The following is a 13,806-nucleotide window of genomic DNA, read 5'->3' on the forward strand; positions in this document are numbered from 1 at the left end:
ATAAACCTTACATTTGTCAAACACTGGTCCTGCATAATTCGCAAGCGAAGTCGTTAGGAGGAACAGAGATCTGCAATCCTTGGTTGTTTAATAACTGTACTAGCTATGTGCGGCATGTGTCACATAAAGCTTGATTAAAGTTATATGATTATATTTATTCAAGTAAAAATTATTTTAATTTGCCCACAAAATATGCCAACTATTTCCCCGATGTTTCATAGGGACAACTTGCTATCAAAAGAGACCAAGACACAAATACGAATACTGGACGTCTATGACCATCTATGACGATCTGCTGACACTTGACACTATCATTAGCAGATATCACCTGCTTGTAGTTTCTTGGCATGTTTAGTGTCAAGCATAATAATTATGCTATAATAAAACAAATCTTGACTGTTCTTTATTCGGGAACTTACTATTTAAGCATATCAAAATTACCTCGAAAAAATAGTTTGCACCATTTCCCTGATAAGCAGTGAATATTAAGTAAAATACCGTGTGCCCCATTAAAAACACTAAAACACACTATCTGTATAAAAATTGACAACAGAACCACCGAATTGATGACAAAACAGTGGCGGTTTTGCCCGGCCCCCATCCCAATTTCAACATGCTGTAATTGCTGTTCCCCACCCCAATTCCCCACTCTATGTCTCACCTTCAATGATTCGCACAAAGAAACAACAATCGACTGTGTTACCACTACCATCAGCAAAAGTGTAGCACACTTCAGTGGTTTCAACTTGGAAAAAAGATCCTGGAGAATGAGTTCTTGATCGTATAGACACAGTTCCAGAGTTATCGGTTGCCGTTGGCTCTACAAAGTTGACTATCGTACCGAATGTACCAAGTGGTATGCTCTCAGTCACATCGTCGGTTCGACCGCAAACAGGTGGAACTTCATCAACTGACATTAAATGAAATTAAAACAGGTGTAACGCGTTAGTGCGTTCTTTACAAGACGCATCCATGCTGAGGTCTGATCTAATCGACATACGTCTAATCTAGTACTCAAACCTAGACTTGTTGGATCCTGCTTCAGTCGTGAGCAACGGTACAAGATGTATCTCATTAGTATCAGAAAAGTGATATGTATTTGTAACAGGTACATTTAAGCATTTATCACTGTCCAAAAATAAGCCTAGAATGTGATGTTTAAATTAAAATCAAACTGTATTTCAAAAATGCTATACTACAAACCTTCAATAACAGTTATTCTGAAAGAACAGCTGACTCTGTTGTTGGAGGGATCGGAGAATTCATACATAACCTCAGTTGTTCCAGTCGTGAATCGTTGACCAGGTGTATGCGATCTGCCTTCTAGGCTTACTGTTCCAGAGTTATCCGTTGCTGTGCATTCTGGAAACACGATATTAGTACCACCAACACCACCTTGCGGAAGTGGAATTGTCCTGGTAATATCTTCACCACATTCACATACAGGTGGAATACGATCAACTGCAACAAATATAGAAGCATGCAAGATATGAGAACAACGAGGTTTTAACTTTTGAACGGACTATCCTCTCATTTGTTCACTTTAGTGAAAAAAATCCCATACAAAATTGTATCACTATTGAATAACGTTTAGAGGCTGATCACCGGACTTGGGAGCTGTGAATGTGAAATCAGCGGGAAAAAATTCACGAGAGGCAATGTTATTGAAATGCTTCAACTCAAAACTAATAAACCTGAAATCGAATAAATTGTAAAGCAAATATTTACCCTAAAATCCCATTGACTTCTCATGCAAATAAATTCCAAGTCCGCTAGCATCCTCTAACGCTAACCCTACCCGTGATTTTTTGGCTATCGGAAGGGAAAGAAGGAACGAAAAATGAGAGAAGATGAAGAAGAAAGTCACTTGGCACCCCCGGGATTCGAACCTCGGACCCCTCGCATGCCACGCAGAAGATCCCCAGCATGTAGCTACACAGGTGACGTTGGCCCGGCCAACGATTCCCTGGGTATATATGACTTGGTCTGATTGCGTCATCAAGTCCCGTGGAATGCATGCGCGCAGAGTGGTTTTAATAGTGAGCTTTAGTGAGTCCTTGTTGGGTTAGGGTTAAGGAGACATATAGGGAAAACATGCATGGTCACTAACCCTAACCCTACCCGTGATTTTTTGGCTATCGGAAGGGAAAGAAGAAACGATAAAGGAGAGAAGATGAAGAAGAAAGTCACTTGGCACCCCCGGGATTCGAACCTCGGACCCCTCGCATGCCACGCAGAAGATCCCCAGCATGTAGCTACACAGGTGACGTTGGCCCGGCCAACGATTCCCTGGGTATATATGACTTGGTCTGATTGCGTCATCAAGTCCCGTGGAATGCATGCGCGCAGAGTGGTTTTAATAGTGAGCTTTAGTGAGTCCTAGTTGGGTTAGGGTTCAATTTGTCAAAAGTGATTCAATTTTGCATGGGTTCCCCTTAGACACATTAGATACCGTACAGGTACCCATTAATAAGAATTCCCATATAGCGGAAGGTAGGTACTCAGTGACCTCAAAAATAACCGAAAATAGCGCGAGCATACACAAAAGGAAGCTTGCGCATTAGCCCTGACAAGTAGAGCGCCCCATGTAAGCTCAGATTAGCAAGGTCGCCAGGCTGGTTCGAACAGTCTACCCGCGACTCCGCTTCCATGTCAGTCATTTCTGCACTACTGTTATATTAATTATCGTAATCCACACCCGCAGACATAACTTGTTATGTTGAGAACCGTTAACTTTATAGCATCATAATGCGTAATGACACAGCAATGGACGCTTTCTCCTGACCATAAGGAGTTTGATCGGTAAATAACTTGCACATCCGAACGAAACAAAACATATAGCCTAATAAATATTCATATTAAATATAAATGTATATTAAGAAAAACATACACGTACTGTACAATGCTATAGATTGAAATAAAATCCGGTTATAAAATACTTTTGACATAGAGAATATCTCAACAGCCAATCAATTAAAAACAGAACAAATAATAAGAAATAAACAAGGAACGTGCATTACAAATTGATTGAAATAGCTATATAATATGCACATGGTAAACCTACCCTCGTTGACTTGTACATTGAATGTACATGACACTGTATTTCCCGAGCCATCGACGAATGTGTAAGTTACTTGTGTCCTTCCAGTGTTGAAGAAATCTCCTGGAGCATGACTTCTGCTTTGCAGTGTGGCCTGTCCACAGTCGTCAGTTGCTATAGGTTCATTATAGTTGATAGTTGTTCCACCAGTACTAAGTGCAACTTCCCTGGTAATGTCTTGGGGTGTACTAGTACATTGGGGTGGTACAGGATCGACTGCAAAACAAAAGTGTATTTATATATTATATATATAGGTCAAGAAAATATTTCATAGTATGATAATATTTTAAATTTTGATAGTATGATAATATTTTATATTGGGCACATGTGTACAATAAATACAACAATATATACAGGGTGTCCTAAGAGTCTCGATACCATAGTGAACGCTTACAACTCTAGTATTCAGCAACCGACAGCAAACATAAAGGTATCTTTAAATAGAAACAGCTCGTGCAATTATTTTGACACCATATTTGATATACGAACCTACAGACAAAATAAATAAACTGCGGTTGAACATTTGAGCATATTACATCAAGAACAATACAATAATTTTAGAACACATTTGTGGTTTCTCTTGAAGTGGTAGCATATTACTTATTTAATTATAAATAATTGAATAATAATTGATAATTAAATAATTATTTAAAAATTAAATAATTAATTATCTAATAATTAAATAACTATCTAATAATTAAATAGTTATTTAATAATTAAATAATAATTTAATAATTAAATAATAATTTAATAATTAAATAATAATTTAATAATTATTTAATAATTAAATAATTATTTAATAATTAAATAATTATTTAATTATTAAATAATTATTTAATAATTAAATAATTATTTAATAATTAAATAATTATTTAATAATTAAATAATTATTTAATAATTAAATAATTATTTAATAATTAAATAATTATTTAATAATTACATAATTATTTAATAATTAAATAATTATTTAATAATTAAATAATTATTTAATAATTAATAAATAATTGTCTATTATACATAGGCTATTATTAATATTATTGTGGGCCTATAATCAGTCCGACAATTACAGTTCGATTCGTGCCAGCATGGACGATTTCGTCGAGTCATTACTGTCAAATCAAAGCAGGCATTGAGGCGCATATAATAGTATAATGTCGTACAATTTACCACTTGAGATTGCTACACTAACTTTATATTCCTATCAGTTTCGGTGATGTTTGGCTATACAGTAAGCAAAAGAATTAAGGTACCAGTTATGTTTACCCCTATATATCTTCAACAAAGACAGATATGTCATAATTGGAAGCAGCAGCCAATAGCGGCATCGTTTAGCTCGAATTTAAGACCTCATTCGTTGAAATCGTCCAAGAAATAAAGACACGACGATCGAAATACCCAAGGTAGATGGAAATTTAAAAGTTGCAGTTTGCTCCATTCCATGCCCTATTGATTTGATTCTTATATTCAACATCGCTAATAAACATTTGTTTTGAAAAGGGTACAAACGTGTCTTTATCATTAGTAAATTTCATCAACGTTATGCTTGAGTGGAGATACATAATAGTTGGGGAACTTATTTTTCGTCCCTCGTATGTGTTGACTTACTTTCAGTGACAGTTACAACAAAGTCACAACTTGCTCTATTGTTTGATGGATCGATGTATGTGTACGTTACAGTTGTCTGTCCTAATGGGAAGAATGATTGTCCAGAACGATGACTTTGACTGACTAAAGTAGCTGTTCCTGAATTATCTGTTGCTGTAGCAGGCTGCCAAGTGACATCAACTGTCCCACCAGTGTTGCAAGCCGTTGTTCTTGCTACATCTCTTGGACAGTTCGGATTTGGGGGAACCGTATCAACTTTGAATACAAAAACACAATGAAGCATTATTAATATCCTATCATTCTAGGCTGAAAACCAACGAAACTCACCCTGAGCAACTGCGAAGTTGATAAAACTAATGTCCATTGTAGAAACAAAGGAATAGCTATTGGAAACTGCAAACGACATTTAAATAAACCTTACATAGTTATAATCGGATTACACGTAACACTTTGCTGGCGAATAAGTAAAACACAAGTAATAATAATAAGTACATTTAAATTATTAAATAGGTGAACGAGGGTGAACATTGAGTAGTACTTGTAATTTTGGCTAAATAACTTCATGCAAGTGTAAGTGTGATATATCAGATGTTCACTACTATCCAAATGATAACCTTTAACGGTTTATGATGTTAAGATTACCTTCAATAATAGTAATTTGAAAGCAACAGTCCACTGTATTTCCAGCTTGATCTGCAAAGGTGTAGCAAACGTCTGTTGTACCAACTTGGAAGAATGCACCAGGGGTATGACTTCTGGATTGGAGGTTCGCTGTCCCAGAGTTATCTGTTGCCCGTGGTTCCGGGAAAGTAACTGTTCTGCCGAATTGTCCTAGATCAATGGTTTCAGTGACATCGTTGGAGGGAATGCAAACGGGTGGTTCGTCATCAACTGCGAAATATATGACAAAGGAGGTTTAATGATAACAATCATACAATACGTCGTCCAAACAAGTGATCGTTTAAAATCTTTATGGTCGGTTTAAAAACTACAGTAAGCCAAAAAATTAAGGTACCAGTTATGTTCATCCCTGTATATCGTAAACAAAGGCAGATATGTCATAATTGGAACGAGCCGCCAATAGCTGCATCCTTTAGCTTGAATTTAAGAGCTCATTCGTTGAAATTGTTCAAGAAATAAAGACACGTCGATCCAAAAACCCAAAGGAAGATGCCAATTTAAAAGTTGCAGTTTGCGCCATTGCATGCCCTATTGATTTGTACAGAAAGCGTTCGTGAACAAGAGAACTAGCGCCGTGCTTCCATTGATTAGCACGTTAAAACTAGCGTCGTGCTTTCATTGATTAGAACACAAAAGTGCAACTTTTGATTTCGTTTTTTCATTAGGTTTTAGATCACTGTTTCTTTAATTCTCAACCAAATTCAACAAATAAGGTCTTAAATCAGAGCTAAAGAGTACAGGTATTGGATGTTTGTTTTAATTTTGACTTAGTTGTCTTTATTTAGGATACACACAACTGGTACCTTAATTATTTGGCTTACTGTATTGACAATAACAGAAGGCTTAATAAGCCCATGCTTGCGGCAACCTGCTAACCCTACTCAATAAAATTGGATATCTCAAACATAAATACAACTTGCAGACTTCACGCTTGACTACCACATCTTATATTATAGAGGTGCTGTCTTACTCTTTATCATATTAAGGGTCCCATCTGATTTTAACTCGTTGTATGTGATAAAATAATACAAACATGAAGTTTTCTTTTCAAATTTGTAGAGATCACATCCACAAGTTCTAATTAAACATTAAAATTGTTAATATTGTACCAATTTTGAACAATTTTAATGCAAAGTTGGGACTATAGGCGTGATACACTTTTGCCGGAAACCGCTTCACGGGCGGATTTAGTGGTTTGTACACTTGAAGTGGCTAAAACATTATTTTTATGCCTTTATAATGATTTTGTTATATTTTTCACTGAATTTTTCTCTAAAATTATTTTAAAGAAATTTTGAAAAATTTAGGCGATTTCAAACACACGTATGTTAACCGACACTTGCCATTTTTCGTCATTTTGACGCACATGAACCCATTATAGTTACTAATTGGCAATTTTCAGGAAAATATTAATTGATGTTAAAAATAACAGTTGTTTGAACATCTTTTAGAAGTACATAACTTCAACATTAAAGCATTCTAATTATTTAACAAAACAAAAAATAACAATCAAGTAGGCCTACCACACCTCCGGACGCGTCCACGCTGAGGTCTGATCCAATACGTCTAAACTAGTACTCAAACCTAGACTTATTGGATGCTTCATCACTCCCTCAACATAAACCAAGCCGTGAAGAACGGTACAAGATGTATCTCATTAGTATCAGAAAAGTGATATGTATTTGTAACAGGTACATTTAAGCATTTATCACTGTCCAAAAGTAAGTCTAGAATGTGATGTTTAAATTAAAATCAAACTGTATTTCAAAAATGCTATACTACAAACCTTCAATAACAGTTATTCTGAAAGAACAGCTGACTCTGTTGTTGGAGGGATCGGAGAATTCATACATAACCTCAGTTGTTCCAGTCGTGAATCGTTGACCAGGTGTATGTGATCGTTCTTCTCGGCTTACTGTTCCAGAGTTATCCGTTGCTGTGCATTCTGGAAACACGATATTAGTACCACCAACACCACCTTGCGGAAGTGGAATTGTCCTGGTAATATCTTCACCACATTCACATACAGGTGGAATACGATCAACTGCAACAAATAGAAGCATATAACAATATGATATATGAGAAAAACGAGGTTGTATTTTTTTCAAGGGCTATCCTCGCGGGGGCACTCCCATATATTGACATACGTCATGTTCCCATAAAAAGACTCCGTTAGTTTCGACAAATTCTACACCCAAATGACCCCGTTTTTTTCAGTAGCCTACACTGAATGACCCCTTTTCTTGAACAATTAGTCCTCAAAATCGGCGCTAAAAGTCGGCGATACAATTTTGCATGGGTTCCCCTTATCCACATTAGATACCGTACCGGTAGCCATTGATAAGGATCCCATGCCGCGGAAGGTAGGTACTCAGTAAACTCAAAAATAACCTTATGTTGTGAACCGTTTACTTCTTAGCATCATAATACGTAATGACACAGCAGTGGAAGTTTTCACCTTAACCGGTAAGTAACTTGCACATCGGAACGAAAAAAATATATAGCCTAATCAATATTCATATTAAATATAAAGTGTATTAAGAATAACTAACACATACTACAGATTGAAAATTTCCGGTTATAAAATACTTTTTGACGTATCACAACATCCAATCAATTAAAAAACCAAATAATAAGAAATAAACAAGGAATTTGCATTACAAATTGATAGAAATACTAGTACCTATGTAATATGCACGTGGTAAACCTACCCTCGTTGACTTGTACATTGAATGCACATGACACTGTATTCCCCGAGCCATCGACGAATGTGTAAGTTACACTTGTCCTTCCAGTGTTGAAGAAATCTCCTGGAGCATGACTTCTGCTTTGCAGTGTGGCTGGTCCACAGTCGTCCGTTGCTATAGGTTCATTATAGTTGACAGTTGTTCCACCAGTACCAAGTGGAACTTCTCTGGTAATGTCTTGGGGTGTATTAGTACATTGGGGTGGTACAGGATCGACTGCAAATCAAAAGTGTATTTACAGACTTGACATTTAATATGGAATATTTTTTCGCAAAATTCCAAGACTGGACTGGAAGGGGTCTGCATAAACCGCACGGGCTAAATTTAATTGGGGTGTGTCGGGAGATGGAGTAAAATATTTGTTTGATAGGAAATGTGCTTTCCATGAGTTTACATTATGGTGCTCATAATGTAGCGAATTTGGCTAAAATGGCGGATTTAGGGAGGCTGAAATTGAGCTTTGTGGGGGACACAATTTCGACTTTATGCAACATTGTTCTGTTATTATCACATTTATAGGGGTTTGAAGTGGTATTTCGTAAACTTCGTCAGCAATTGGCATTCATCACAGCCGAAATACGCTTGCAATGTACCAATTTTTTGAACAAGGGAGGAGCTTAAAATATGGCTCATAAAGGTTTTACGTACTCAGAAAGTTTGAATGGCACCCCTGAGGTCAAATGTTATAAAATTATAGTACAAAACAACTGCGCGGATTATTGGTTGTCCAATCAACTCACGCTGTTTCTTTGTGTACAGTAAGTTTATAACATTTGGCCCCAGGTGGCCATTCAAAATTTCTTAGTGCGTAACACTTTTCAGAGCCATATTTTTAAAAACTCCTCCCACTTTCAAAACTGGTAGATTACAAGTGCATTTCAGGTCTGACGGACACTTATTGTATTTAGGTTAATATCACCTCAAAGCTCAATAAATTTGATAATATCAGAATATTGTTCCTCAAATTCACATATTTTACCCCCACAAAAATCAAATTCAGTATCCATAAATCCGCCATTTTAGGCTAATTCAGTACATTATGAGCTCCATTATGTAAACTAATGGAAAGCACATTTTCTGACAAACAATTACTTTACACCATCTCCCGACACACCCCAATTAATATTTACCCCGTGCTGTTTATGCAGACCCCTTCCAGACCAGTCTTGGAATTTTGCCAAAAAATATTCCATATTAAATGTCAAGTCTGTATATTATATATATTATATAGGTCAAAAAATATTTGATAGTATGACATTTTAAATTTTGATAGTTATGATAATATTTTATATAGGGCACATGTGTACAATAAATACAACAATATATACAGCGTGTCCTAAGAGTCTCGATACCATCCCAGCAAACACAAAACGTTTTCGACATCATTCGCAAAAGGTTATAAAAGGTTGTCAGAAAACGTTTAAATGTCGGGTTATATAAAGGGTATATTAAGAGTATAAAACGTTTTCATAACCTTAAAAACATTTTTGATAATCTACTGCTCAGCAAACAAAAATGTTTTACAGAAAACGTTTAAATGTCGGGTTATATAAAGGGTATAAAAACGTTTTAATAACATTCAAAAACATTCTTGAAAACCTGATACAAAACATTTTAAACAAAATGTTTGTTGGGGTTGAAAAAATATTTTGCGAAAAATGTTTGCCCAAAATATTTTCAATAACGTTTTAAAAACGTTTTCATGACCTTTATATAACCCGACATTTAAATGTTATTAAAAGGTTTTGAAAAAAAACATTTTAAGAACATTTTGTGTTTGCTGGGATAAAATATTTTAACATAATGTTATTTAAGTATTGACACAATATTTGGCAAAATGTTTGCAAAAAAAGTTTACAATAACATTTTTTGAAAACATTTAAAAATATTGTTGTAGGGTGTTTTCATACAAAACGTTTTAAAACGTTATATGAACTTCATGATATAACCCGACATAATGTTATTTTTACCTAAACCAAAAGCCAAAATATAACTTATTTAAAACGTTTTTAAAACGTTTTTGTGTTTACTGGGATAAAACGTTTTTAGAGTTTAAACCAAAAGCCAAAATTGTGCGTATAACTTGGTCGATTTAAACGTTTTTAAAGGATAAAACGTTTTAGGTAACATAAAATGTTCGACTAGGATAGTAAATATATTAGCAAATTAAATTTAACCAACTCTAGCAGAGGATGATTTAATGAAGCCCCATCATGCACTGCAAACGTGTTATCACTCCTAGACACCATGTCGAACCTACAGACTAAATAAACTGCACTTTGACTTTTCAAATCAATACCATTGAATTCTGTGCAAAATATGTTGTTTAAATAATAATTGTGATTATCTAATAATTAAATAACTATCTAATAATTAAATAATTATCATTATTACTTGGTCGATTTCAGAACAAAAGTGATGTATGCATAAAGGATAATTCACACCTTCTGTAGGTAACATAAAATGTGAAATCGACTAGCATTAAGTCTATACAGTAAGCAAAAGGCATTGAATATAATAATGGTACCAGTTATGTTTACCCCTGTGATATCTTCAACAAAGCAAAAAGACAGATATGTCATAATTGACAGAAGCAAATTGGAAGCAGCCAATAGCGGCATCTTTTAGCTCGAATTTAAGACCTCATTCGTTGAAATCGTCCAAGAAATAAAGACACGACGATCGAAATACCCAAGGTAGATGGAAATTTAAAAGTTGCAGTTTGCTCCATTCCATGCCCTATTGATTTGATTCTTATATTCAACATCGCTAATAAACATTTGTTTTGAAAAGGGTACAAAGGTGTCTTTATCATTAGTAAATTTCATCAAAGTTATGCTTGAGTGGAGGTACATAATAGTTGGGGAACTTATTTTTCGTCCCTCGTGTGTGTTGACTTACTTTCAGTGACAGTTACAACAAAGTCACAACTTGCTCTATTGCTTGATGGATCGCTGAATGTGTACGTTACAGTTGTCTGTCCTACTGGGAAGAATGATTGTCCAGAGCGATGACTTTGACTGACTAAAGTAGCTGTTCCTGAATTATCTGTTGCTGTAGCAGGTTGCCAAGTGACATCAACTGTCCCACCACTGTTGCAAGCCGTTGTTCTTGCTACATCTCTTGGACAGTTCGGATTTGGGGGAACCGTATCAACTTTGAATACAAAAACACAATGAAGCATTATTAATATCCTATCATTCTAGGCTGAAAACCAACGAAACTCACCCTGAGCAACTGCGAAGTTGATAAAACTAATGTCCATTGTAGAAACAAAGGAATAGCTATTGGAAACTGCAAACGACATTTAAATAAACCTTCCATAGTTATAATCGGATTACACGTAACACTTTGCTGGCGAATAAGTAAAACACAAGTAATAATAATAAGTACATGTAAATTATTAAATAGGTGAACGAGGGTGAACATTGAGTAGTACTTGTAATTTTGGCTATATAACTTCATGTGAGTGTAAGTGTGATATATCAGATGTTCACTACTAACCAAATGACAACCTTTAACGGTTTATGATGTTAAGATTACCTTCAATAATAGTAATTTGAAAGCAACAGTCCACTGTATTTCCAGCTTGATCTGCAAAGGTGTAGCAAACGTCTGTTGGACCAACTTGGAAGAATGCACCAGGGGTATGACTTCTGGATTGGAGGTTCGCTGTCCCAGAGTTATCTGTTGCCCGTGGTTCCGGGAAAGTAACTGTTCTGCCGAATTGTCCTAGATCAATGGTTTCAGTGACATCGTTGGAGGGAATGCAAACGGGTGGTTCGTCATCAACTGCGAAATATACGACAAAGGAGGTTTAATGATAACAATCATACAATACGTCGTCCAAACAAGTGATCGTTTAAAATCTTTATGGTCGGTTTAAAAACTACAGTAAGCCAAAAAATTAAGGTACCAGTTATGTTCATCCCCTGTATATCGTAAACAAAGGCAGATATATCATAATTGGAACCAGCGGCCAATAGCTGCATCCTTTAGTTTGAATATAAGAGCTCATTCGTTGAAATTGGTCAAGAAATAAAGACACGTCGATCCAAAAACCCAAATGAAGATGCCAATTTAAAAGTTGCAGTTTGCACCATTGCATGCCCTATTGATTTGTACAGAAAGCGTTCGTGAACAAGAGAACTAGCGCCGTGCTTCCATTGATTAGCACGTTAAAACTAGCGTCGTGCTTTCATTGATTAGAACACAAAATTGCAACTTTTGATTTCGTTTCTTCATTAGGTTTTAGATCACTGTTTCTTTAATTCTCAACCAATTTCAACAAATAAGGTCTAAAATCAGCGCTAAAGAGTACAGGTATTGTATGTTTGTTTTAATTTTGACTTAGTTGTCTTTATTTAGGATATACACAACTGGTACCTTAATTCTTTGGCTTACTGTTTTGACAATAACAGAAGGCTTAATAAAGCCCATGCTTGTGGCAACCTGCTAACCCTACTCACTAAAGTTGAAGAGGTGCTGTCTTACTCTTTATCATATTAAGGGTCCCATCTGATTTTAACTCGTTGTATGTGATAAAATAATACAAACATGAAGTTTCCTTTTCAAATTAGTAGAGATCACATTCACAAGCTCTAATTAAACACTAAAATTGTTAATATTGTACCAATTTTGAACAATTTTAATGCAAAGCTGGGACTATAGGCGTGATACACTTTTGCCGGAAACCTCTTCACAGGCGGATTTAGTGGTTTGTACACTTGAAGAGGCTAAAACATTATTTTTAGGCCTTTAAAATGATTTTGTTATATTTTTCACTGAATTTTTCACTAAAATTAATCTAAAGAAATTTTGAAAAATGTTGGCGATTTCAAACACACGTATGTTAACCGACACTTGCCATTTACAAAAAGGACAACCCTGAAATATTTGGTAATTACAGGCCTGTTTCTGTGTTACCGTGTTTTTCCAAAATTTTGGAACGTATTATGCACAATAGATGTTATAATTTTTTGACCAAAAATAACATCCTGTACAAAAAACAATATGGTTTTCGAAACAAGCATGCTACATATATGGCTGTTCTGGATTTTGTAAAAGACATAAGTGAGGCTATAGATATCGATATGTATACACTAGGTATTTTTATGGATCTATCGAAAGCCTTCGATACCATAGACCACGATATATTACTCAGTAAGCTGTATCACTATGGTTTTCGTGGCGTATCACACAATTGGTTTTCAAATTATCTCTCTAATAGGAAACAATATGTATCGTATAATAATGTTGTGTCATCTAATGAAAATGTAATTTGTGGTGTGCCCCAGGGTTCAATACTGGGGCCATTACTTTTCATAATTTATATGAATGATATTTTTTTAACATCCAAATTATTATCATTTATTTTATTTGCTGACGACACAACTGTATTTCATACTGATCGTGATGTAAATGTGCTTTATGATACAATGAACTGTGAGTTAAAAAAAGTATGCAATTGGTTCAAATGCAATAAATTATCACTCAATGCATCAAAAACAAACCTTATGCTTATAGGAACAGCATATCGAACAAAACACGCTCAAATAAATGCTGATATTCACTTAGATGGTTGTAAATTAACTCGTGTTTCTACTGCAAAATTCTTAGGTATAACAATTGATGAGAATTTGACGTGGAAATCACAGATAAATGAAATTTATC

At 35.2% G+C, this 13,806-nt stretch overlaps 2 protein-coding genes across 23 annotated transcripts in view; both read right to left on the reverse strand.

The window, feature by feature from the left end:
* The window catches only part of LOC140135614 (uncharacterized), a 194,659-nt gene that overhangs the window by 68,952 nt on the left and 111,901 nt on the right, over positions 1-13,806 (reverse strand). For all 22 annotated transcript variants that reach the window (XM_072157178.1, XM_072157165.1, XM_072157166.1 and 19 more), the window contains 6 exons: positions 7,173-7,430; positions 5,348-5,596; positions 4,706-4,960; positions 3,065-3,316; positions 1,204-1,461; positions 662-910 (listed from right to left, as the gene is read on the reverse strand). In XM_072157178.1, the coding sequence (XP_072013279.1) occupies positions 662-910; positions 1,204-1,461; positions 3,065-3,316; positions 4,706-4,960; positions 5,348-5,596; positions 7,173-7,430 (1,521 nt within the window). The remainder of the gene's footprint in view (positions 1-661; positions 911-1,203; positions 1,462-3,064; positions 3,317-4,705; positions 4,961-5,347; positions 5,597-7,172; positions 7,431-13,806) is intronic.
* The window catches only part of LOC140136363 (hyalin-like), a 40,848-nt gene continuing 35,104 nt past the window's right edge, over positions 8,063-13,806 (reverse strand). The window contains exons 15-17 of the mRNA XM_072158091.1: positions 11,677-11,925; positions 11,035-11,289; positions 8,063-8,349 (exon numbers count right to left, since the gene is read on the reverse strand). Coding sequence (XP_072014192.1) covers positions 8,063-8,349; positions 11,035-11,289; positions 11,677-11,925 — 791 coding nt within the window. The remainder of the gene's footprint in view (positions 8,350-11,034; positions 11,290-11,676; positions 11,926-13,806) is intronic.

Source organism: Amphiura filiformis, chromosome 16 (assembly GCF_039555335.1).
Source record: "Amphiura filiformis chromosome 16, Afil_fr2py, whole genome shotgun sequence".
Classification (NCBI taxonomy): Eukaryota; Metazoa; Echinodermata; class Ophiuroidea; order Amphilepidida; family Amphiuridae; genus Amphiura; species Amphiura filiformis.